General features: G+C 40.5%; 2 protein-coding genes across 3 annotated transcripts; both read left to right on the top strand.

The window, feature by feature from the left end:
- Nucleotides 1-4,194: 4,194 nt before the first annotated feature.
- Nucleotides 4,195-15,259, top strand: RB195_013890 (uncharacterized protein; the record flags this gene model as incomplete). The annotated part of the gene is made up of 24 exons (XM_064203910.1): nucleotides 4,195-4,259; nucleotides 6,527-6,603; nucleotides 6,684-6,805; nucleotides 6,887-7,029; nucleotides 8,692-8,773; nucleotides 9,769-9,885; nucleotides 9,954-10,078; nucleotides 10,914-11,016; nucleotides 11,083-11,158; nucleotides 11,218-11,399; nucleotides 11,460-11,541; nucleotides 11,682-11,773; nucleotides 11,841-11,962; nucleotides 12,037-12,138; nucleotides 12,404-12,541; nucleotides 12,610-12,794; nucleotides 12,849-12,988; nucleotides 13,150-13,251; nucleotides 13,513-13,644; nucleotides 13,739-13,924; nucleotides 14,123-14,249; nucleotides 14,359-14,528; nucleotides 14,613-14,744; nucleotides 15,140-15,259. The coding sequence occupies 24 exons, from the start codon at nucleotides 4,195-4,197 to the stop codon at nucleotides 15,257-15,259; spliced, it is 2,922 nt and encodes a 973-aa protein (XP_064059791.1).
- Nucleotides 15,260-16,567: 1,308 nt separating this feature from the next.
- On the top strand, nucleotides 16,568-25,456 carry RB195_013891 (uncharacterized protein; the record flags this gene model as incomplete). 2 transcript variants are annotated; one of them, XM_064203911.1, is made up of 13 exons in its annotated part: nucleotides 16,568-16,711; nucleotides 16,784-16,916; nucleotides 16,966-17,062; nucleotides 20,310-20,386; nucleotides 22,445-22,526; nucleotides 22,579-22,700; nucleotides 22,762-22,865; nucleotides 22,990-23,156; nucleotides 23,211-23,270; nucleotides 24,327-24,474; nucleotides 24,529-24,632; nucleotides 25,131-25,292; nucleotides 25,381-25,456. In XM_064203911.1, the coding sequence occupies 13 exons, from the start codon at nucleotides 16,568-16,570 to the stop codon at nucleotides 25,454-25,456; spliced, it is 1,476 nt and encodes a 491-aa protein (XP_064059792.1). The 2 variants fall into 2 exon arrangements, with proteins under 2 accessions (XP_064059792.1, XP_064059793.1); XM_064203912.1 differs by having other exon boundaries at nucleotides 16,595-16,711.
- Between the last annotated feature and the right edge of the window lie 1,650 nt (nucleotides 25,457-27,106).

Below are 27,106 nucleotides of genomic sequence, written 5' to 3' on the forward strand. Positions count from 1 at the left end.
TGTAGCGTTCCAAAATGGAGGTAAAGAAAAAGAGAAGATTTGATGCATCCTCCACTACGACCAATGTGAAAAGGCGGAGCATGCGCCCAAAAAAATTGTCCCGATTATAGACCCAATGCAGTGTCGAATGGAACAGCAAAACGGTGGTTTCAAAGTTTCTGTTCCCGTAATATGAACTTCGAAGTTGAGCCACGCTCTGGCAGGCCAATAAAAAAGGCCTACAAAAACATGGAAAGTCGTGTTACCATGTGAGAACATATTCTATTGGCCAAGAACTGAAGATCAGTCAGAAAACCATTTGGAAGTATTTGCATTAGGCTGAACTCAAGAAGAAGATCGATTTATGGGTGTCACACGAATTGAAGTAAAAAACCATTTGGACCGAATTGATGCCCGCGATTCTTCACTGAAACTTTGCGAAATCGACTCATTTTCAAGGCAGATGGTTCTGACAGTAAAAAATGGATCACATACGAAAACAAGAACCGAAAAAAGATCGCGGTTCAGTTGCAGTGAGTCAGTCTAAACTATCGCCTAGCCCGCAGTAACGGCCAAGAAGGTTTTGCTGTGTTTGGTGGGATTGGAAGGAAATCATTCACTACGATCTCCTCCCGTCGGCCCAACCGCTCATTTTGGATCTCTACAGTTAACAACTGACCGAATTAGAGCGGCGATCGACAAGAAGCGAATTTGCCAATAGGAAAGGTGTGTGAGTGAGTGACTAGAGACTTTAGGGTATTTTATAACCCTATTTGAACAGACCAAAAAGAGGTGGTTCAGTGGAATGTCTTTATTATGTGAGTACAGGTGAGTAGAACAATTGTCAGCAATAGGATTGGATGAAAAAGCGGGCAGAGCGTAGTCTGCCGCACTCCTTGACCGTACAAGTCGTTATTTTCTAGCATAACCATAACCGCGAACGGTCCTTTATACCACCCCCTTATACATCATCGGGGTCGATGATAAAAGGTGTTGTATTCCGTCAAGATAACGCCAGGCCGTACAGGTCTTTAACAGAAGTGAGAAGTCGTCCGAAGCTCCGATAGCTTGGAGTAGTGGCTCTGCCGCACCCGCCGTGTAATTCAGATTCGGCATTCAAGCATTTGTAAAATTTCCTTGATGGTACAAAACTGCCCACAAGAGGGGCTTGCGAAAATGTGGTAGTCAGGTATTTCGCCAATAAGGGGAAGGAATTCCTGAGCTGAGGAATTTTGAGATTGCCGTCGAAATGGACAAAAGTAACAAAACGGCGTATATTTATTTAAATCGGTTAGTCCCAACTATATTAATTTTATGCTCGAAGAAGAGCGAAGAAACGCTCAGAACTTTTTAATTCACCTAATATTTTTGGGCAACATACATAATACATAATATGCAAAAGTAGCTTATTCCGTTACACGGGTAAATGTTTGAGACGGATTAAAAGAAGTCCTGTGACGGATCTGATGGTGTCCTAACAAGACGCCTGCTCCAGACAAGAGAGTTAAGAACAAAAACTAGTACAAATTCCAGCAGTGGAGCTATCGGCGTATAAAGCTACCTTTCTTTCCTCACAAAGAAACTGTGTTTTTCTCCGTTTTATCCCAGATATATATTAAGTTAGTTACCGAGGTACATACAGTTACTCGGATTTTTCTGAAATTTTATGTTTAACGAAAATATTGGTGACTTAGGGAAGGGTACAATATAAATAAAAAAGCGTTAAATTTACGCAAAACTCCATCTTTTCCAAGATTCTTGAGGTTTGTTTTCTATCTTGAATATGCGTGAGATAGTTTTCATAATCACATTCTTTGAAAACACTTACAAATACGTAATTAAGCAACGATTGATAAGCTGGAACTATCTTCAATTCTTATGTTGTTTGATCTACAGGAACAATCATTTATTCTAATTAATGCAAGTAATTTTTTGAAAAGAAGTTGACGTAATTTTGTATAAAGCATACATACTATGACGAGGTCTCCGCTACAGTTCCTCTGAGCGCAACCGAGGCTCAAAGCACTTCCGAAGGCGAGCTGAAACGCTGGTTTTAAGTGGTCTTCAGTAGGTAACGTAGGAAGCACACCAGGCTTCAAGCAGAACGTGCCACTGCGAAATCACGCTGCCTACTGATGGTATGAGTGGGGTTGCTGCTGTCCAGACTCACTTTTTTTACGACATTTCCGAAATGTCCACGATAGTTCGAAATTTTGTATGACCTTTTTAATTAGAATTCTTCCCAACTATGTTTCAACAAAAGAAAAACTAAAGGAGTTAGAAACACCAACTTTTGCCTAAATATAAACAAAGTCTTCCTCTTCCGAAGTGCAAAATTGTGTTGTATGAAATCTACTGCGAGTGTCGTCATACACCAACTCGTGGTTCCTAGTTTGCACCAATTTTATCCCTATTTACAGCTGTAAATGTGGTTTTTTTCGCTTTCTAGCAAATTCAAGACCTCTTTTTGAGTGGATATGAAACGTGCTCTTCAACCCCTTTAGCGCTGAATGCGAAGATCTTACTTGGACTTGGACTATGGCTGGGATCCTCACCAAAGTGCGTATTAGATTATTATTATCATTAAATTTTGCACCCTTTCATATGAGTGTATTTAGCAGCGTGCACTCTCCTCCTTTCCTCTTTGCTGTCTTCATTTCTTTTCACTTCTTCCCATCTCCACTACCTTACGACCCCTCATGCTCCCACTCCCTCCTTGCGACCACTTGTTGAGAAAACTCCAGCGAACGCTTGACTCTGGCCATGTTCCGGGTGGCTTCACACCGATAATTATTCCGATCACACGCGGCAGCAACCTACGCAGACGAGCTGTCTCCCTGTTCTTCCTTCTATTTAACTTTTTTTCTGCGAGGCAGCTGTATGAAAGAGTCCCGTATTACTGATGGCCACCTTGTTTTGGGCAACGGATGGCTGCGGCTAAGGTTGCAAAACATTTTGGCTTTTCTTACGCTTTCATCAAACATTAACCAATGCTCGACTACTGCGTAGAAAAAACCACATAGTACATGTCATCTAAGAAAGTGGAGAACGAAGACTTCAATCCAGGTTGGCCTAGCCATCCCACAGCCTATTTTGTTCTAGACTTTCCCCGATTGTTAGAAGTCGAGCACTGCCATAATCTCCTCCCCACACCAGCTCAACCTTCCTCAGAGTAGCATATAATGTAATTGAAAGAGTACTTGCGTTACAATAGTGCTCATATTTTCTTACACCTGTTGAGGTCCGGAACTCTCACTCAAAGTTTCTGTTTATTTAATAAATGTGAGCAACTATGTGAACAATATTCTACACATCAGCGACAGCATTTCATCACATTTCGACAGGAGAAAATAAATCAAATCTGTGGATGAAATAAGTTGATTACATGTCTTTTGCAACTGTGACGCGGTAGTCAAACAACATCTATTGAAAGCGTAATTATTGGGGCGAAGTCGTAAATTTCTTAGGACTTCGGTACGTTTTTCTCCTACGAGACACGTTGCAATGCGTCACGTTCGTACACGCATCGCGTCTGTGAGCGAGCGGATGACAACCAATGAGGTTTCCCCAAGAGACTATTCAAGTGACTTGTGTGATTCTGTGCCGTGATCCACTGGGAACTTCCTCATCTCAAGCTCTGGCCATCTATACTATAGGAATGTAGGAATGCTACCTCTGAAACGCATCTTAAAAATATGTTTCTAACGCAAGCGAGTCAAGAGAGACTATAACTAACCGGACAGAGCTTAAAGGCATCGAATCTGAGGGGGTACGGATTTCAGGTAGAGTATTCGTACACGGCATAGTAGATTATGGGGAGGAGAGTGATTCCGTCCATTTCTTCCTAATTGCCGTAAAAAAACGGCCCGGAAGATACGATACGAGACGTTTTTTTACGGTAATTAGGAAGAGATGGACGGAATCTCCGTCCTCTCCATAACCTACTATCCCTTATAAGAATACTCCACCTGAAATCTGCACCACCTCAGATTTGTGGGATGATGCCTTTAAGTGGCTGCGTGGCTGGAGCGCATTGTGTGCATCTGCAGAACCGTGTTCGGTTGCCGTTCTTCGTATGCGTTGCAACTGAGCTTCGATTTGGAATCAACTCCTACTTGTTTATTAGAGGATATGCTGTAATTATGCTTATGGACTAAGGCATCTGCCCTTATCCCTTCACTGGACGTTTTTGAACAATCACTAACTCCTGGGAAAATGCATCGCTTGCGGCGGATAGGACGGACTGTTAATATTCGACGGTTCAGTGTGAAGTCGAAAAGGTAAGTTTATCTTCTTTTCAGTTGCTTTTTTGCGAAGGTTTTGGTGGGTTATAACGCGAATATCCAGGCTAAGTGATAACTATTACAATTTCGAAGTTCTTATCTTTTACATCCTGTCCTCAACACTGTCTACTTTGTGCCGCTACAAAACCTAGTAGTGTTTTCCCCTAATTAGAAGGACGTAACTCCGCTTTTTACCCATATCCTCGCTTTTCTGATTAGTCTTCACTTCTATGAGTAACGTTCTTCATTGATACCAGCAGTTTACATAGCACTGAGGGTGTATTGGGCCTTACAAGTAGATTTGTTATGCTAAGGTAGGTCGCAAGAGGTGCCCGGAGGCGTAGACATGATGAGTCTCGTCCGACTCCTGCGCAGGTCTGGCTATTCATTCGATCTAAACAGCTTTCAGTATTCTTGACGATGGCTATGCAGCACCAATGCCATGCGCATGGGTGGCGTGCATAGATACGATAGTCGGAGCCGCTGCTCTGACCCCTTCTTTTTTGGACGGTTGACCTTCTTCACTTTTGGACAGTTGAAAAATTACTGTTTTCACTTTAGACGGTTGGGGAAAAGACCAACTTCACTTTTGGATGGTTGCCGAAAGGACCCCCTCATTTTAGCTACCTACCATGAGGCAGATCTCTTCACCTGAGGAGGGTCCGGATTGCAAACATATGGTTGGGTCAAAAAGACATGAATCACGAGTGTAGTTGTGGTGCACTTGCGGCAGCAGTTGGAAACGAGGTGGGACCCATCGATGCGATGGGAGAGCCAGACTCTCCTCGGGTGAAGGGTTTCTGGCTCACGGGGTGGACTTCAAGTATTGAGGATCTCTTAGTCAAAGGTCCAAAAGTGAAGGGGGTTTTATCGCCAGTCGTTCAAAAATGTAGGGGGTTGGAGCACCAACTCCGACTATTGTATCTATGGTGGGACCGTACGACGACCGGACCGAAATTTCTCATTATCATTTCGGTTTTGAATGTCACCACTTCTCGAACTCGTATAGCCAAGTAGAGTTAGAATAAATTACTCTCGTTTATACGCAACTGCGAATCAGAAACGTACTGCATCGCTTAATATGTGAGATTTATCTAGTGAAGAAACTCGCTATCACAGTGGCAAGATAAAAATGTGAAATGTGATCTGGTGGTTTTTATAACATTCGTTCGGAATTTTTAGAGCTTCTAAATGGTGGTCGCCGTTAATATTAATCTAACCGCAGATAAAGTGGTTCGCTTCAACCAATCCATCTGAGATGGTGCAGCTCGTTCTACTTCAAAATCTTTCGGAATGAAACGTGTATGTGTCTTGTGCAGTGGGCCGATGTCTAAAGTGTTCTATTTTCTAAGACAAATCCAGCAGCAAGCTATCAATATCGGAGTGACAAAGATTTAGTTCGCTTAGGGCGCTCTCGAGCGTGCAGTCACAACGGGACCTTTTAGCATGGATATAGTCTCGCTCCAACCACTTATAGACATTATTTATATTGTTGCTGTTGAAGTCCGGCGTTGAAAATTTCTTTAATTGAGAATCGAAAAAGCTACACGTACAGTGGTTTTGGCCTACCATTGTAGGATTCTTGATTCTTTTGCAACGAAAGCGTTGCGGATAATGTTTACAGAAATGCCAACGTCCCTCCGCTTTTACTTAATGTTTCTTTCCTTTCTTGGAGGACATTGAAGCACCGAAATTTTATGCGAGTTCTTTCTCAATGTTCAAGCGTTGTTTTGCTCGAGCATTGAGAAAGGATTGGCTAACATTGAACATTGATTTAAGCGCACCCGTCGCTTTGTACATATCCTTAAGATCATCAACTGAAAACATTTGTCTCGTAGTTTTCTTCGGGTGCGCTTTCCTGTAGAACTTTTAAGAGTAGGTGTATGTGTGCTTACTGCGTTTGCCATTTAGATAGAAGTAACAACTCTTTTCGCAGCTATCTACAAGTTCAAGTATGAGTCTTTAAAGTTTGCGCTGGTGCTATAGTCGGGTGAAAACGACGTGAATCTCGTGCAGTTGTGTAAGCGGCTGCGCTCGGGCGGCACGGTTGAGCTGGCACTTGGGGACAGCTTCACTTAAACTGCAGAGAGGAGTTTAAGTGAAGCTTCAGGTCGTTTTGACGCCACTATATCAAATATACCTTCTACAAGTGTGTGGGACGAGTTTTACGCTTCTTTTACAGCTCTTTCAGTTTTGATTTTGATTTTTTTCCGCAATTCAGTTTGTGGCTCACTATTGTTCTTATGGTTCAGCCCTTTTTCCAGCTCATTCGATACAGACGTTGTTATAAAAGACTATGAGAGGAGGACGGAATGGGCAGCGGCGAATTACATGAATGTTGGTAAGTTTCACGACTCGTTTAAATTCTTTTTATTTTATTATTTACGTGAGGTGACGGCAGTATTGAGCGTTTGACTTCAGGCAAAACCTTTCGTATGATTCTACCGCCTCCTAACGTCACTGGAAAGCTGCACCTTGGTCACGCTTTAACGGCTACTATTGAAGATGCACTTTGTAGACATCACAGAATAAAAGGAGGCGTTGTCAGTGAGCAATTTTGTGTATTGTTACTAGCTTCTAGTGTTTTCATTTGGCTACGTTCAGATCAGTTTTTTAATTTCTAGACGCAATGGATTCCTGGATTTGATCACGCTGGTATTGCAACGCAGTCTGTAGTTGAGCGAGAACTGTATAAACAGAAAGGCGTGCGGCCTGATCAGCTGAGCAGAAAGGAATTTTTGGACCGCTGCAATCAGTGGAGTAAAACGTTCGTGGTTAAATGTAAAGTATCTTTTCTACTAATTTGTTTCTTTTTTTCTCTTCGAGGAATGTAACTGGACTTAAGGTAGCCTATAACGAAGTTTACGATATTTGGATTTATCCTCGAACGGATAGTGGTAGGGGAGTAGTTCACGAGTAGGAGTGTCATTACACTCAAGTAATCATAGTCCTGGGTGATCCCGTTTTACCAAGGACGGAATTTAAAAATGCGGCAGGATAGGCAACTTCATCATCATCCAGCTCCCTTGATCCGATTTGTATATCTCAACTAAGCAGCAAAAACTGACCCACCCACACAGCCACAGACTCATTGTGGACGTTCTATCAACCATTATAAGATACATTATTGGGGAGACAGAGTCACATAAGGAACTTTTTTTGGGTTACTAGAGGGAGTTGACCTTGATCATGCTCATAATCGTGAACCATACCCCTACGGCTATATATGATAGGGTCAAAACGACATGAAACACGTACGTAATTGCGTACGCGGCTTCTTTCGAGGCGCTTCGGTGGAGCGTAGTGGCTAGGAGCGTGGTGAAATTCTTGCTGGCGCCACCCATCGCTGCAGTTTGCGACGGCCCCAACTTGGTTCCAGCTGCTGCCTTCACCGCGCCATTTCGAGCGCGTACGCAAATGCACCGCAACTACACTCGTGTTTCATGTCGTATTGACCCGACTATACTTGTTGAGATTTTCCTGGGATCGTGATACGCTGTCTTCAAACACGTAAAGTGTGGCATTTAATATAGGCTTTATGTTTTATTTTATTTTGAACGTCAACACTGTTCGAAGAAATTAGAATTTGACTGCGCCAGAACGTGCAGTTTAAAACCCCAAAATTACGTGGAACGGGAGAATAATTTACAGGGTGTTGCTATAAAGTCGAGGTTCACCATTGATGGCGAAGACTGTGCATCTGATGCATGCCATTATAAAAGTTAGAGTTAGTCGTGTACAGAATAATTATTAGAGTGAAGCCACATAGAACATGACTTCATGCAATTCAGTTTAGTTCGGAGAAAACATTTTTATAACAGTAAATGAACAATGAAGGGGAAGCTGAAGCGAAGTTTTCAAGAAAAGTATGAAGTAATAGTATGTTCCTAACAAGCCCAATACAGTTACTACATTTTAGAATCATTTTCCTAAATTTGAGCGGACAGATATTAGTAATAACGGAGGGAATCTTGACGAGAAATGCAACACTTTCTTTCTGCCATTTCTACTTTCCAGTTCATTTGGTCGGTCTTTTTACCTCCAACGCAAATAACTTTATTATTTCTGCACCAATTTTTGCTATGTGTATTTGATTCGCTTTACTAATGCACTACGCTACTCCTTTATATTGATATACAATATGCCTTCTATATTTCTGTTTTGTCCCTATTTTATTTCGCTTATATTCATGCCTGAACTTATGTTTACTGATGCAAAAGCTTTTTAAGCTTTTTTACTCATAGAAGAGGAGCGGAGGAGAATTGCAGTCGCTATTTGAGTTGCAAAAGTTGCGATGAATTACTTCACATGCCTGAACCAAACATATGCGTTTTACCTCGGTCGTTTCTTTATATCTGTCTTTTCACTGTTAATATGCAACTACGGATTGTTTGCGAACTTTTCTGATATTATTTCAATGTTTTTAAAGGAGCTCCTCTGCAATTCGAAAGCAACTGGACTTACTGGGTGCTACCTTGGACTGGAAAAACTCATACTACACTCTAGACTCGGTATACTTTGAAACATTTTGAACTTTTATATGTCATTAGTTCCCGTTGTTAGTACAGTTATAACTAGAACTCGTGAACATCTTTGATTTAATTGATTCTTAACTTTTTAAATGTATGTGATTTCTCCTTTTTATCTCTGAACGTCACCAATGTATCCTAAGTAACGAAGTGAGTTCAAAAATTGCAGCGACAAGGAAATTCCCTGTCAGATAAGATAAACTTAGGCTTCTCTTTGAATATTATTCTTGCTTTGAAGAAAAATGGCCAGATTTCTTTACACCGGTGAAAAGAGGAACTTATGGTGTACCATGATGTTTCGAGATCGTTCTTTTTTCCACTTTTTTCTCTTAAAATACTACCTGATTTTTTAAAAGACTTCTTAGCAGCTTTTCCTATCCAGACATTTCATAGCTAGAGTGGGCACGAAGGATGTAGTATTTCCATCCATTTACTTCACAAGATTCCATTCGATCGCAGAGATTGCAACTTGCAAGATATATGATGGAGTATAACTTCTGCTGCACGTGCATTCTGCTCGAACTTATTACCGTTTTCTGGCGTAAAAACAAATCTTTTGAAGTAAAGAAGACAAATCGCATTCAAAGACGGGTTATCATATCTGCTCTTTAAATAACAGGTCAAAGCAAAAGCAATCAACCCAGTTCGTGTGAAAAAATCAAAAAATAAAAAATAAAAATTGAACCGACTTGCCACTATTTCACTTAAGCACTTGAACTGCGCTCATTTTTAAAAAAATGTTGTACTATGGTGGGCTATGAAGTTTTAGAATCCGTGGGCGAAATCCTCTATTTCTGGCTGAGTGGTATGAGAGCTTCATTTTCTTCAATAGGAATGATTTTTAGCTCGATACCACCACTGTGAGAACATAAGGTTTTCGTCTCCATTTCAACTTCTTTTGTCCCCCACCACTATCTTTAATTTGTTAGCTATCTTCAATTAGTTTCACTATGTTGTCTTAGTACGTCCTCTCCTAGAAGTTCTCCAGTGCCGTCATTCATGCATTCGTTACTCTGCATAGGGATGGTTTGATCTTTCGTGACAAGAGATTAGTGAATTGGTGCTCACACTTGCGGACTTCCATTTCGGACCAGGTCTTTTTCTAATGTCGGAAGTGTGTTTTTGTTGATTCGGAAAAATATAATGCTCAGAAGATATTAAGGAAGTGAATCGCTCAGAAGTTCACGGATCCACAAAAATAAGTATACCTTCATCGGATGGAGGGAAGCGAGTCGTTGAAGTTGGAACTATGTATTGCTTGAAGTACCCTATACTTGGATCGGATAAGTGAGTTCCGATTTCACGAAAATCATTTCGATCAGCCTCATTTAAAAAACGGTCTGGAAGATGCGGCGCGTGCAAAAGGTTGGCGCGCTCCAATCGAACTCGTTGTAGAAAATAGCGCGCCGGATCGCTCGAAGCCGCATCTTCCGGGTTTTTACGGCAATTAGGAGGAAATGGACGGAATCGCCCTTTTCTCCATAATCTACTATCCCGTATAAGAATACTCCACCTGAAATCCGTACCACCTCAGATTCGTGGTGTGATGCCTTTAAAGATGCCTGCAGTAGATAAACTATTGCCAGATTTATCTGGGAGGATGTATTTCTGCGAATTTAAGTTGGAGTCGAACGCGCTCTAGTGCAAAGTGATCGATTAGCACGGATTATTTTATCTTTTACTTATTTTTGCTCGCTTTATTTGTGACTGAATGGTAGCATCGTTTTTGAATGGACATAATCATGCATGCGATATTCGGAGGTGGTGCTCACCCCCTCCACTTCTGAAAGGTTGGCATAGGAACCCCTTCACTTTTGGACGGTTATCGGTGGGATCCTCATCACTTGCGCTGCACTCTATGAGCTAGACCGCGAAACACAGTGTAAAATAACGTAAAAAATAGCAAACAGCCGTTACCAAATCTATTGAACCTAATGACGACGATGCTTTTGGTTGAAGCAAAGTAAAGGGTAGAGCGAATGCGGGTGAAGCAGAGAGAGAGCCTGTGTTGGGCCCGCCGTCATTCAACACATTCGGCGCTAACACTACTTCGTTGTTTGTAGACAGACACAACGTTGCACTGTGGGACGTCTTCTGATTTGTTCAGGATTATCTTTTTCAGATTTCTCGAAGTTGCTACAACACGTCCAGAAACGCTGTTCGCTGATGTAGCTCTAGCTGTAAATCCAGCAGACGAAAGATATTCACGCTTCGTGGGGAAATATGTGGGTTTTTTAGATAGCTTTTTGGTTCTTAAAAATCGCAGGTTATTTCTGCAAATTTCTTTAAAGGTGCGGAATCCACTCGTTCCTGCTCGCAAGCTTCCCGTTATAGCCGACAGTAGCGTGCAAATGGAGAAAGGAACTGGTTGGATAAGAAACCGCATTCTTGATCTTTACGAGAATTTGAGTTGTTTTTGTTCTCAGGAGTTCTGAAAATTACTCCATCTCATGACCATCTTGACTGGGAGATTGCTTCTCGTCATTGGAAAGAGATCATTTCTGTCGATCCCAGCGCGAGAACAAGAACATGTATAGAATCAAACGGCAAAATGAATGCGGAGGCTAACGAATTTGCCGGTATGGATCGCTTTGATGCTAGAACGAAGGTGGAGAGCTGTCTAACCTGTGTTTCTATTTCTATTGGTCTCAGTTATTTTCCTTATCAGGTCACGGAAAAGTTGAACTCTCTCGATCTCCTTTCTGGAACTCTTGAACACGACGGGCAGATTACAGTATGCAGTCGAACAGGCACGTGCTTCTTCATTTTCAACTTGGTTTTGTGGTTGCTTTCTCCTTCTTTTCTTCTTATGAGATAGTTCTCGATTCAAATATCTTTTTCTACTACATTCCTACTGAGTGATTTTTGGGTGGTGACCAGTGTTATGTAGGTGACATTGTTGAACCTCGCCTGACAGAGCAATGGTTCATGGATACTGCGGAACTATATGTGAAAGCGGCACAAGCTGTAAAAGACGGCAAGGTACTGTAGTTATTGAAAATGGTTGTCTCACGCAAGCAGTGTACCTAACTAATGTTCCTGTTTCCAGATTTCAGTGACTCCTGCGACACAAGAACAAAAATTGTTCGATTGGTTTTCTAATAAAGATCCTTGGTGTCTCAGCAGGCAGTTGATTTGGGGGCACAGGATTCCTGCATATAGAACGAATAAGTAATTGTCAATGTTTTTTTTTTTAATTTTATTCTCATTTATTCGATGGGTTCTTCATGGTTCGTTGCGTTCAGTTCTTCATGGTTTGTTGCGGGCTCAATGAACGAAGCTCGTGAACATTTTGGAGAAGCTGCTACCATAACACAAGATGAAGATGTTCTGGACACGTGGTTTAGGTGATACAGATTAGCTACTTATTACGATTTCACCAATCTTGCGCACTGGTAATGAACATTGGGTACAATAGATCATATGTTCGTTCTTCACGCAACCTAGATCAACTGGTTGTGAATAAATTTTGCCAACTTCGCACCAAAACCCAAGTTCTTTGCGCAAAATTTGCAAAACCGACCGCATGTACTTTTATGTACTGTTTTTACTTTTTGTTTCCTTGTGCTCGTTCAGTTTTTTTTGGACTGCAATGTATTTCTTGTGTTTCAGTTCTTCCTTGATTCCTCTCGTGAAGGCAGGTTGGCCGGGTCCTGAATTCGATTCTACTAGCCCTTTTCTGGATGTTCTAGAGACGGGATGGGACATTCTTGGGTTCTGGGTTGCTAGGATGATAATCATGACGATGAGGTCTGAAGATGAGGTTTCCTCTATTTTCAGCGTTTTAAAAACTTGCCTGCACTGCCACTCTATTTCAGATTGTCTGGTGGACAAGTGCCATTCTCTAAAGTACTCCTACATGGTCTTGTTCGAGATTCATCGGGAAGGAAAATGAGTAAATCCCTTGGAAACGTTATCGACCCTCTTGATGTTGTAGAAGGAATTTCTCGAGAGAAAATGGTGGAGCGGATAAAGAATAGTTCGTTGCCACAGGAAGAAATTGGTAGAGGAGCTTTGCGTTTACGTTCATTTGTGGGTACCTTTTTTGTAATCCTAGCAACGGCAACTTCTATTATATCATCTCGCTATCCGGAGGGTATTCCCCGATCTGGAACAGATGCTCTTCGTTTCGCTCTTCTTCGGCATGATCTGTTAGCGTCTGATATTCCGCTTAATGTTGTCGACTTTGCCAGTGAGGTTCGTGCAGTATTTCTATACTAGTAATATTACCGCTATTACAGTAACCGCTGCAGTATTACCTTCCTTGCATTTTTTTTGCCTTCTTTCTTTTTGTGGTGTCTGCAGTAAAATTAGTTTTTTCCTTTGATGTTTGGTCTCAGCACCTTTTCCAATTCTAGGGTCTGCGATTCTGCAATAAGCTGTGGAACTTGGCTACTTATATGGAAACTGTTGCTGAAAACTCACCTACATTGAAGGATGTAGATTCTGAACATCCAGCGGTTGGTGTTCTCCGAATATTCACTACTGGTTTATGTTTTCGAGTAATTACATTACATTTCTCTTCTTCAAACCATTTTCCCTTTTGCGGAGGTTAAATTACTGTTGGTAATTTCATCGAAGTTGAAAGGTGTTCTCAAGCGATACGCATTCGATTCTTAGCTAGAAAATTTGAGAAAGTTTTCTCACTTTTTTTTAAAGCTTAAAGCTTAACAATCGAAATAAAAGGAATGTTCTAATAGCTGCATTGCTCCTCTATTTAGGATGAATGGATCATGTCACATTTGTCTGGAGCACTAGAAAAAATAGATAGTCATATGTTGGATTTTGTACCGCACCTAGCGTTCGCTGTACTACATAATTTTATACTTGGATCATTATGCGATGTATATTTGGTAAGTTCAGTTTGAGTTAAATAGTTTGTTTTTTTTTCTCTCTCTTTCGTTGTCCTCTTTGTTGTCTCTCGTTCTTATCATTCATTCTTTTAAGGAAACAACAAAACGGGCTTTATGGACTTGCGATTTGCCAAGAATTGCTCAGATTCGGACCACTTTGAGTCGTGTTGTGCAACCGACATTTGTGCAACTATCTGTTTTTATGCCTTTTGTAGCGGAACACTTGTACGAAAGAGTATTCAAGAGAGAGCATGGGTCAATTTACTCTGACTTTGTGAAGGTTCGTAATTCCTATCAACAAAGGTGCATTTTGTCTTCTTTTTTTTAATTGCGCATTTCTTACTCATTCTTTAGTTTCTTTACTTTCTCAATTTACAAATGCCTCCACTTTAAAGTGATGTGATAACATTAATTCGTTAATACTTTTGTACTGTTGCATTATGTTCTATATAGAGTCTAGCTCAATTTTTGTTTTCAGCCTTCATTCTTCACGCCTTTCCGTAATGTAGATCTTGAGTCCGATATGGACATAGTGCTGGGATTGGTTAGTGTAGTCAGATCGCTTAAGAATCAGCTTCAGTTACCGTCATCTATGGTTTTCACAGGTACATATTTGTCAGCAGCTCTCACAAGTGTATTTATACTATATTCATATTATTATACTATATTTACAATAAGTTGGTGTGAAAGTTTTCCATATTCAAGTTGATATAGGTGTGCTACGTTCTGATGACGTCTCTGATGAGTTCCATCGTCTTCTGACGGTACTATCTGATCTTGGTCGTCTTGAATTATCTGAAATTTCTCCCCTTGCAAATGCTCCTCAAGGATTCATGACTTGCCCAGTGCCGGGAAGCAACTCTTACTTGTCGTTGAAAGTTGAGGTGAAAATTGTCCTCATGATTGGAGCGCAAACTTCATATATAATATTATGCGTGTTGTGTTGTATGACGCCTTTCCTACCACAGGATTCTCAGCGACCTGAATTCCTTCATAGGCTAGAGAGGATGATGAAGAAGTCTGAGGAACGGCGGACACAGTTCTTGAGAAAGGCGGAAAAATACGAAGAAATTGTCTCCAGAGATAGGAAGGAAGGAAAAGTGAGAATGTTTCAGTGGTACCAAAATGTACGTATGCATACGTATAGTCGGGTCAAAGCGTCATGAAGCATAGTGCAGTTGCGTAAGCGATTCTTTTGTAGCAGTGCGGCGGAGCGTAGGAGCGTAGCGGTCGGAATCGAGGTGGGTCCCGCGAACTGCAGTAATGAACGGTGGACGGCGGTAGCAGGGGTCCTCTGTCGATCCTAACCGCTAAGCTCCACCGCTTCGAGCGCGACCGCTTACGCAACTGCACCGTGTTTCATGTCGTTTTGACCCGACTATTCACTGGGTGTAACGAAAATAGGAAGCACACCATAAGGCATATGATATGGCGTTTCTTCTAACGCCGCCATATAATCTATTACAAATGTTATGCTCTAAACAGTTCTTTCAAGGTAAAAATTCATGTGATCGAAAAGAACGAACGAAAGGCTCAACATGCGCGCGGAGTTGCTACTAGCGCAGCGGGAGAAGCGAAACGCCTTCGAAATCTACTCAGAGAAATGGCTTCATGATTAAAATTCACAAATCGGGTTGTCTATTAGTTCATTATGTTCATCTTTTATGTTTTCAAATACTGTGCTTATGATGGTACATTGACCTAGTGCTTTGAGTTCATGACTATGCTCAATCCCTATTCTTATTAGTGATTTCCCGTTTCTTCTTGTTCTTGTTTCTTCTTTATCTTTATTTATTTTAAACGCGTATCTTCCTTACTAAAATTGCATTGTCAGTCTTTCAAATTAATGAAAATTAGTATTTCATACTATTAAGTTTTTGTCAGATCTGGTTCTCCGCAACTTGCTGCCGATGTTTTAAGAAAGGATTTTCTGTGAAAGGAGGTGTTTAAGATGGATCTAAAGAATCTTTTTAGAAAAGGTCACCAGTTTGAGGGAGTTATCCAAAGTGACTAACTGATTGGAATTATCAATTAATCACAATGATTTTGCTTCAAGATGACCTTGAGCGCTGATTTTCAGATTTATAATAATTCTGCTGATATCACTGAACATGCATTATGTAACTCAGCGGTGGAAGTTCAGATAAGCAGAATACCGAGTTAGCAGATCTTTTGTTTACCTAAAAAGATGGAGGTTCTCATATCCGCACCTTCTTTAGGAGATGTTTCGAGGCATCTTCTTGTTTTCAAAATCATTTCTTTGATTCTTATGAAGAAGATTTAAGTACGGCGATAAGTGAGAGTGCAACAGTAATTGCAGACATGCCTACACTAGTGAGTGAGTGCGTACAGAAAAACTGCAGGCAACACTAGAAAGAAGAGGGAGTGTGGGGTGGTGGGAGCGTTAACATAACGAAAAGCGTACCAAAACAGGAGCAATCAGTTAAAAAAGAAGAGCTTTTCCATCATCTACGTGCTACATGATTTTATGGTCCGACTGTTTACATATTTCTGTGTTTGTGTCGCTGCTGATCATGGCACTGCCATCCTCGATCTTCGTCGAGGGCTTGCTCAAAATCAGTTTGCCGGGCATTGAAAAGTTATACACGGTTTATAGTGTGTGGTGTTCTAATGAGGAGGAGGTTACACATGGGCTCGCAGCCATATGCAACTTGTGTGGTTATTTCTTGGAACTGTGAAGATTTCTTTTCTTAGGACGGTGTGAATATACCGTATTTTCGGGACTGATTTGGGACTGTTCCCGGCAAAGTTTACACTGTCTTCTTTTATTAGAAGTTTTGTTGTGGTTTGCTGGTAAGTTGCATCTCAATGCATTTCAGTTACTAATGTCTCTGTTTAATTTGGCGTCATTGTTTTCTTCCAAGTCAGAATTCAGAACTTGTTGAGTGATTGTCTTAGATAAATGGATAACATAGACGGCTCTGAGTGGATGGTGGTGATAGCCATGTTGATACATCTCCTCTTGGCTCCGGGCACTAAAGTCGAAGAGAGTTTCAACGTACAAGCAACTCATGACTTGATCTACCATGCCTACAACTTAACAGCCGTAAGCTCGAAACTGTTTCAAAATCTCTGAAGTGACACAAAGAGTAATGCACTGCATTAGGAAATTTTCCAGTACGACCACAACGACTTCCCTGGAGTAGTGCCGAGAACATTCGTTGGACCAATCTACCTCGCAATTTTTGCTCTCCCGATGCGTCTTGTATTGCATTTGTCGAACGCTCCTAAGTTCTGGATGCTCTTCTTTGGTATGAGTATGTACTGCTTAGTACACGATGACCGTTTTGAGCGTTTTAGTGCGCTTTGTACTCGGGATGACAAACGTGATGGCTTTCTTGAACTTCGCCAGAGCAGTCCGTAAGCATTTCGGAGCAGAAACAGCAACGTTTTTAAGGTAAGTGATTTTCATGCAAGTTTCTTTAAGCCTCTGTGGGAAGCACTTTCTGGTCAGTGGAAAAGGTCGCAATTATCTCATCACTTTGGCACTGTTGCTCATTTTGTCGGAAAGGGTTGCACTATGAAGAGCTGTTTTTAGTATGTCGCTGTTTTCTGTGCAACCTTGAGTTTAGAGCCAACCATTTGTGCCTCTTTGTTATGCCCAACTTCACTTGCGAACGCCTAGAAGCTGGGTCACTCTGAAAGTGACCTCACACAACATAGAATGAAATTTTCATTTTTCATGTTTCTAAATTTCCAGTGATGTTTCTTTTTAATTAATTTAATTTTTAATTTTGTTTTCTTTAATTGTTTCCAGTCATGTGGTATTTGAAGCGTTATGATCGACAATTTAATCTTCGAGTTGCAGTGTAGCTGCATTTTTGCAGTCTTCCTTAAGAGGAACGTTACGTTACGTTTTACGTTCTGTATTCTGGTTGCAATGTTTTCACTATGCAAACAAATGTTATATCTTTTTATTGATTTGCTTGACCTGTAACTAACATTGGTATTGATCGTTCTTCATTAACATCGGGTGGTGCTTATATCATTTGCTAAACGGATTTTATATTAGTTTGGAAAATCTCATGTAATCTCACGGCAGAATTCTTGATGAGAATTCTGGAATCAGTCTTCTCAGCAGAATAATAGGTGCCTAGATATCAACTGTTTTTATTTTTTTCTGAACCGATCAAGATAGTGGTTCGTGGACACAATTATCTTTGCGAGTCGGTATTATGGAATACATTCAATTCTGACTTCTGCCATAGTAATCACTGATGAGTTAACTTAACGTTAAACATAATAGTTTTTGTTCCGCAAAGTGCAGTAGGGTCAAAACGACATGGCGGACAGTGCAATTGTGTAAGCGGCTGCGCTCGAAGCGGTGCGGAAGCGTAGCAGTTAGAATCTACGGAGGACACTTACTGACATCATTCCTTGCTGTAGATGGTCCCACCTCGATCCCGACCTCTTTCTCCACCGCACCGCTACAAACGCAGCCACTTGCGCAAGTGCACCGTGTTTCATGTCGTTTTGACCCTACCATATTTCATATTTAGTATTAAGTGTTAAAGTTCTTAGTGAACTCGTTAAGTATCTCCAGTCTGTTAGACTTACACAGTTCATTATCATCTAGTTTTGCTGCAATTTATCATGCTCTATTTCCTTTAGATTTTGTTCTAATCACTGTACAAGTTTTTCATTTTAGCGCTGTCCCCATTATGCCTATCACACATTGAAACAAGAGGTTAATTACTATTCATAAACTATGTCTTCTTCTCAATTGGTAGTCGTTAACAAGGTTCTACCAAGCTTGAGCAGAAAGTAGGCAAAAATAAATAAGTAAAGTCGATAGCTTCAAGCGAAATGATGTCAGATTTTAAAACTTAAGTTATAGTAGGGTCAAAACGACATGAAGCACGTACACAATTGCGTACGCGGCTTCTCTCGAGGCACTTTGGTGGGCGTAGCGGTTAGGAGTGTGGTGAAGCCCTTGCTGGCACCACTCATCGCTCCAGTTCGCGATGATCCCCCTCGGTTCCAACTGCTGCCTCTACCGCGCCGTTTCGAGCGCGTACGCAAATGCACCGCAGCTACACTCGTGATTTATGTCGTTTTCACCCGACTATAGCTAGCTTACACAGCTTCGAGAGCAGAATTGAGTTTAATTCTGTAAAGCCGACGGAGGACCAATGCTTGGACGTAGGAAATGACTTGTAATCTGTGTCTTGTCTCAAAGTCTGCGCGAAGTTTAGTAGAAATCAGTCAATTCGCTGAGATTTATGTTAGGAACATAAGTGAGTACTCACATGCAGATAGATTTTCATTCTTATGTGAATAGTGTAGGTAAATTGAGAGTTGAAAGGTCCTAGAAGAAATTCATTCACACACTTCGTAGCAGTGTATCTCCCATCTATCCTCACTGTTTCTGGCAACGAATGACTTATTGAACTTTTGTTAAATATAGCTTGTATGCAGAGCACCACGGTTTATCTTCTAGTCAATCTGTGAATATTTCAATCCTTCTTATGCTCGATTTCTTGGGATTATGTTTTAAAACACCAAAATCTACTAGCAACACTTTCTGTCTCTATTTTGCATCTGTCGCTTTCTTCTTTCTCTCTTTTATTTCGTAAATTGGATCATTAGGAAACTTCGTGAACTCTATGTTTACCTCATTTTACAAGAAAGTGTGATTCTAATGTTCGTTCAAAGAAGATATTTGCTTATCTCCCACCTCTAGTCTTTTCCCGTCACTTCTTTTACTTTCACAGCCATATCGAAACACAAACTCATTCATCGTTAGCCATTCGCTTAAACATGTATAACCATTTTCGTCATCTTAACGTCATTTGCAATGTTCCTAAAAGCTTAAGTGCTTCTGTGGTGGTACTCAATGAAACCATTTTACCGGTTCTACATAGAAATATGCTAGTTTTCTGTGCATATTCACATAGGCTCATACTTTCTATATTTCGTTAATACTTTTTGACGGCTCTCACTTGTGTGCAGTAATCACTGCCGTTCGCGAAAATTCATGATCTGTCCAGCTAGAACAACCCTTGACACCACTATGTTATGGAGAAAAGTGGTGATGACATTGTTCCGTAGATTTCATCTATTTTCACATGAATTAAAGCGGTTCTCATCCAGAGCACAGGTGTCAATAACCTCAGTATAAGCAACGCAGATGATGCTTTCTCATGAGGTAATTTGTTAGCTATTGACAGTTTTTAATTACTTGCAGTTGCTAGCCCCTCAGCAGTCTTTAGTTCCTGTTATTCCTTCTCCAATCAGCTAAACATTTCACATTCATCGCATCCTTTTCTCTACTATGCAGACCGATATTTAGTTAACAGATAAACACATAAATAGCCATCGTTTGATGTCTTTTAGTTTAGTTTTTAATCATTTTTAAATTCTTTTTTCCTAGTTGCTCACTGTGAGCCATTTGAAATAATTATTACTGTAAGTCTCTTCAACAAAATTATCTTATTTATTGATGAGAAGAACTATCTCCAGTGCACAGAATGCTCATACATATTTTTGTAATTGTCAGCTTCTATCATCTATTGAAGTCACATCTCCATCTGATGATATCGGACGAATTAATTATGTTTTTTTTTTGAAATCTTTTGTTCTGTTCTATAGATCAGTACTGATGTATTTCATTGTGTCTTTATTGCTACAATTATATACTTTAGGATTATCGTCGCGTCTCAGTTTCACATGCTTTTCTATGCTTCTCGTCCGCTTCCGAATACATTTGCTTTTATATTAGGTCAGTGATCTTGTAGAACTGGTTGATTCACTATGCAGGCCTTCTTGCTGATCAACATAAACTGCTTTATTTTTGAACTTAAAACATGTTTGCAGAAATATTATATCACTGTAGCGTGGATATTTGTGTGTATGTTCACATGTGAGCAAAATTGGGAATGCTCATTTGTGTACAAGTCGAAAACTGTTTGATTGGGGCGTGGGCATCAAGAAGTTAAACAACTGCCTCCTGAGTGATGTAGGATGATGGGAAGACTAATTTTGATTGAACCAAAGAAAATGAATGCCATGAAGAAAATGAAATGCAATGCTATTGGTGCAATCAAACATGAGAAATGGGTATAGATGGTCCAAAGAACTTAGGTTCAATAACTAAAACATCCGGTAGGAGTACCGCAGGCTTCTGATTCATCACGGTATCAAATAAGGACTACGGGTCCTAATCGGCTCTGTGACGGAACTCTGATGTTAAAGGCATATCACAAAGCTGACGATGCTGGGTCTTTGTGGGCTAATATGTAGCTCGGGGTTAAGATTACGAATGTGAGCGTGGCTTTGTTCATTTTCCTCTAATCCTACTGGAAAACGGGGGGAACGTTCGTCTCTACGAGTTACTTTCGAACACGCCACCATTGTACATACTCTGGTTCCTTCAGTATTCTCTTCAATTTTCTCTACTTGATTCGCTCAGGATACCTCACTCGACTGCTCTCTCGTGGATACGGGAAACCAGTGCGTTTAGAACCATGTAGTGATTGTGAACGGAGCTTGTTTTTTTATGCGTGAGAGTTCCGTAATGCCCATTCAAAGTTTAGAAGGTAATGGTTTGATCAAATAATTCTTTTCTCGTTGTTAAAAAAGCACTCAAGATAGCTCAGATGCTGCTACGCGCTAGCCCGCGATTTCTATTTCATGTCTTTTTGGAGTTGGAGAGTTGCTGGCAACGCCTCACGGAATGGAAATGATTATTTCGCGGATGTTACCCACTAAGAATGCAGTTGCAAGAGGATAATGTAGAAATGACAGGAGAACACAATCATCATCTGTCTGTTTCCATGCACTAACAGAGGAGACAAAGGAACTGATGTTTGTAGTTGTAAATTTTCTGCCGAGTTAATATATCGGTGGTTACATGATTGAGATCAATTGATTGGCACAGATATCCGAATAGCGATGTTTCCGTGATTAGTTGCTTCCGGATGAAGGCGTAGAGAGCTAGTGAGGCAGATGCTTTGTTGGCATTCGGCATTCCTTACGTTTCACTGTTCTTCCAACCTCTTACCCGGATACCTGCGCAAACACTCTTTGGCCGTGCATTATTGGGCCAGTGTGGGAAGGAGCTTGTCAGAGGAATACTGTCTCTCCTTCTAAGAGGTTTTCAGTATAACTAAAACCAGATCCGTTTACTCACTTGCCCAAGTCAGGTCTTCTTGACCCGACTCCCAACTGTATGCACCTATTTGCTTAGAAAATATTAGTTGCTTCGGCCTTTTACAGAAAGGGACTGGTGAAGACAGCTCATTCCTTGCTTCAGTAGCTCTTGACAGGGATGAATCTAATGTTTTTGTAAAGCCTTACGGATATGCCGTGTTTGAATACCTTAGGGAGAACTGGAAATGCAAATGATACTACAAGTAGAATTAAAGTGTTGTAGATGGAATAAAGAAGTGTACAGGCTAGATGTGGTCCCTCCTGCTCGTACACCCGCAGTTCGACCCCTTTTCTCTAAAAGTTTTAAAAGTTAGGGAACAAAGCAAGGACAAGCTTGGAATTAAAGGAAGTCAAAACGCAGTTGCCAATTTCTTGTAATTTTCAAATAGTTGTACTACCATTTTCTTGCCGTGGAGCACTGATGATTGCCAATTTTGTGGCACAATTGTACACTCAAACTCTTTATGGACAGAACATCTTGAGTACTGAGAAAACATAGCGAGAGGAAATAAGAGAGAAATGAATCACACTTGTTGCGCTAATCATAATGTAACTTATTTCCACTTAAATTAAATTACCACTAGCCTTAGCCACTTAAATTGTGAAAAGAGGTTTGCGTCATTTTAAGTGTTGACAGTTTTCCAAAGATGTTTGGAGAATCGTTATGAGAGTGCGGTCCGTTGGGCGACTACTGCTGTTGTGCTCTTCAGGTGGGTAGACTTAGGGATTCTGTTCGTAGAGAAAGCTTGCAGTATCATTCAGGTGTGAACTGGTTCTGCTTTTCGCTCCCATATTTCTCCCTGTCATTCTACGTGGTCGACTTCCTCTTTTTGGTTGGGACGGCGCACTTGCTATTGGTATCAAAACGGCGGCAAAAGTGCTAGGTTTTTTCTTTTAAAATGTATATCGTTAGTAATTGTGCGTATCCAAAAACCTTTAATTCAGCTGTGACTATTCCTGTTGATTCGTTGTTTTGGAGACGTATTATTTATCCCGAGTTTGAAGTAGCAGTCTTCAATATTTTGGAAAATAGAAGTCACGAGTATGGTGTAGGTTTCGTACACACATTCTATTTCCCAACTTAAATTTGAAAAGTTAACGATTGCGATATTCGCAGATGTACTTCTGCATCCAGAAATGTTCATTAACGCTTGGTTTATTGTTGTTTTCCAGGTATCACCATTTCTGTGGTATTTTTATTCATCTCTGCCGCGGGGTTTGCTGGCTAGTCTTCCTCTCGCAATCCTTGGAGTACTCCTGGATCGAAGGATTCAGCATATGATTCTTTCAGTTTTGGTTTTCATCTTTCTATATAGCTTTTTGCCTCATAAAGAACTCAGGTAAACTTGTACATGATATTTTGTCTGAAATATGCAGTGATAGTTTTGCCCTAGGTTCGTGATGTATTCATTCCCAGTGATCGATCTTTCAGCTGCCGTGTTTTGTGCTCGAATGTGAGTTTTCTACGCTTGTAATTAATTGGACGCTTCTAAATTGCATCCGACTGACTTCTAATAGTACCTTGTAACACAGGCGAGGTCTCCAGGTCTTTTTTTTCGCGCGAGGTTTTCCTTCGCAACATCAAGTCCACGGACTACGTACCTAATTTACCGCGAAAATCGCGGCGGAGCTGCCCACTTCCACAGACCGCTGATTTGCATGTTTCAGTGTGATCTGTTCTGTGGTTTTGACAGTTGACAGGCAGTTGTTTTGACAGATGCAACTGCCACCATCCAAATAGGAAATTTCATCGTGCATTACTCTTCTGCGAGTGCAAACGTGCTACATTTGTTGGAAAAGTGCAGCTTACAAACACCACCTAGGGCTTGTAATAGAAGATGATCGGTGTGTGTCCATTTCAGTGCATTAAGCTTTGTAATATGCAGTGGAGAAATCATTTTGTGGTTTATTGGCTTCACGCTGTGAGTTTAGGAGTTTCCTTGGTCTGCGCTGACATCTAGTACTTCTATACTGCTACATTGTTGTGTTCATACTGTCGTAACTTCTATTCTTTGACCACTGCCTTAGAAAGCAGCAACAATTCCTAAATCAATTATGGAACCAGGTCATAAAGGGCTAAATATTACCCAGTGAAGCAAGTCTACGTACGAATAATGAATTCCATTTAACGCACTTTCATTCCGTCAACCCTTTAGGTGTAACAAGTTGGAGAACTGACTTCTCCGTTACGTATAAACAAATAAGTGACAAGAAATAAATTCAAATCAAGACGTATAAAACATATGTATGTAAATACTCTTGGGATCGTTGATTTTTGCATTCGTAGGGAGTTTGTAGTTTGCTTTGTCGTTGTTGTACTGGCAAACTACACTTCTATTCCTATCCAATGCTGTAACGAATTCGAGGTTCTAATTTTTCACTGCCTCCAAAGAAAGATTCTGCGTATAAATCGGCAGAACCAAACGTACATTCTCACGAATTCAAAATTTTTCTGTTTCTTGTGCTTCTCTACTTTACATTGATAACAAAATGGCTGCCGCATCTGCTAGGTATATCAACCGTGAGAAATCATTCAATCGCCGTTTGCTTTACTTTGGCTGTTGCCTCCATATTATTGCCAATTTACTGGGAACAGCCGCTCTCCTCTACGCTGGTTCTAGGAATTATCCCGGAGGAGATGCAATCACCCACTTGCAGGTAATGTTGTAGTTTTTCTTGAACTCTTGTAAGGCAAAAGGTTTGGTTTTGTAGTGGACTCAACGCGTCGATGCTAACAAGCCGGTATCTGTCTACATTGATAATGCTTGCGCTCAAACAGGTGTGAGCCGTTTTGTGCAGCTCTACGATGCGTGGGAGTACGTCCTTTTTTGAACACTATTTCTATTTCTGATACTACAAACTGCTCAAATGCCTGTCGTAGGCATTGATTTCACTACGCTGCGTTTGCAAAAGCGTAATTATCTCTTGTTAGATGTCGCATGCATATGTAAGGCACATCTCAGTTGATTCTTGTGTGAGAGCAGACAATCGACACCATACAAAAGTTGAATGTGCAGCAACGATTCCTACTGTTTTGTTTTACGGCTCTAACGGAACGAATCAAAATCAGAGTGGCGTTTCATCCTCAGCAGAGAGGGATTTTTACGAAACCTGCTTAGAAATTTGCGTTTTCATGACTGGTCATTCTTGCATGGAGAAAAATAAGAAGCTGTGGAATATATTGAATCTAGTCTTGTGTGTCGCGTAATTGTAACGCAACAAAAACCTGCAACGGAAAAGAAACGACAAAAACCAAAGCTAAATGAATTCAAAAATTCGAATGTCACTCATTGTCACACATTGAACATTAATAGGTACAACAAGACCGAGACATTAACACCTGCTGATATGGAAAGGTTCGACTTTCTGATGATTGGTACGTATTCCGGAAATCTGAAGGAAATTGTCATGACAAACTACACTACTCATCATAGAGTGATGTTCGCTGTTCCGGCTTTTCATCGGTTCACACTTAAGTACGTTTTAATAGAAGTTCAAAGCTAAATCTTCATTTGAATGGTTCTACGAAGAGATAAATCATATACGACACGTACTTTTTTTCAGGAAAACTTCTTCATTCCCATTCTATTACCCACAGATGATATTCAAAGAAAAAGTTGCTGTGTTGAAGAAGAAATAATTTCTTTTTTAGAGGTGAAGTATGATAATACGTTGTTGTTCTATTTTGCTCCCCTTTCTATTCCATCATTTTGGCGGCTTTAATTTGCTATTGTTGTTTTTCTCCCAAGAGTTTAACTTCTTTTGTCATAGTTATCGCCTTTTGTTGTTCAAGTTACTATTGTCCTCAACTGACTCATCTTGATTGTTTATTTATTCTTTAAACTAGAAGGCTTCCCTCCTAGTGAATGAAGTACGAGCAAACAGGTGTCTCACCTTTAGAGGTACTTGCACATGAAAAAGTATTAGTATTTTCAAATTAGTGTTCAACCTGTGTGCAATTTCAACATGAAATTTGGTACTGAAACTTTGACGAGGGAGTCTGCTTTTTTTTCGTCATTTGATATGTTCAATACCGCACGGTCATTTCTCGGTACTGACTACTACCAGTCGTAATGAACTCATTCTGAGTTTATTAGTAGTCAGTATTAGTATATATGATGTCCGTATTAGCAGGTAGGCATCGCTGAAGATATTATTTCATCCAAATTTAACTTATCTGACACCTTTCGGCAATGTTTTCCTTCTCTTGATGCCTGAAGTAGTGTCAGTGGTAACTCATAGCATGCATCTTATCTATAGCTCTCATATTAAGAAAATTGTTCTAGACTGTATAAGCCTTTTTCTTTCACCTTTAAAGAACTTCGGATATTTTTGAAAGACGCTTCCTTTTTTCAAAATGAATGCCAGTAAATAGAGAAATGAAAATAAAGAAGGTTTCGATTGTACTGCGCTCAAACATTATGCGTATTCAGATTATGTGCGTCCACAACCGCAAAATAAAGTCCTATGAACCGCGCATAGCCACAACTTTTTTGAACCTTTTCTCTCATTTGCTACACGTAGGTCAGCTACGGGCGTGGGAGTTATTTCACCTAACCGTTTTCCTTGTGTATGAGAAGAGAAGCTACATATTGAGTTAGAGAATGATTCCCGGCCGTTTTTTTTCAAACTTCAAACTAAAAATGCTCAAATAAAAAGGGATGGCTTGATAATATGTGTACTTTGATGGATAATTTCTCGCTCGACAGAATAGCGGCATCTTAGATTTATAATTCCAACAATTGTCATTTTTCCTATTAAAATGGTGTGTCAAGTGAACGAAATAGGGCCTTTTTGACACTCTCTACTTTTTGCGTTTAATCGATGTGTTGAAACCATTGATGCTGTTAGCGAGATTTCTGCTCTGTATTAAGAGTAGGAGCTGTGTAGCGCAGTCGGCAAGAGGTTCCGCGGTGGCTACAATCGATAGGAGGTTCGAATCCCCCCTAGTACAAACCAAGTCCTTCATCCCTCGGGTCGATAAATTGGTGCTTGCTTATCCATGCTTGTCTTGGAGGACAAAAAATCTGATTTGACACATCGGGTGAAGTCTGAGTTGAAGTCGAACCATAGGCGTAGGCACATCTCCAGAGGGATTGATCAACGCCTGCACTTTATCATTTACCAGCCTGAACGTCCGGCTAAAGCCGAACTTCAGGCCTTTTTTTGGTGTTCATTCGGCTCGCCTTCACCGATCAATGAGAAATAATAGTAGCGACAATTTTTTTTTGTAAAATTGGAGTTGTTTTCTTCCTATCAACACTTCCTTCAATTTTTTTTTGCCTCAAAA

The sequence above is a fragment of the Necator americanus genome, chromosome V (assembly GCF_031761385.1).
Source record: "Necator americanus strain Aroian chromosome V, whole genome shotgun sequence".
NCBI classification, from domain to species: domain Eukaryota; kingdom Metazoa; phylum Nematoda; class Chromadorea; order Rhabditida; family Ancylostomatidae; genus Necator; species Necator americanus.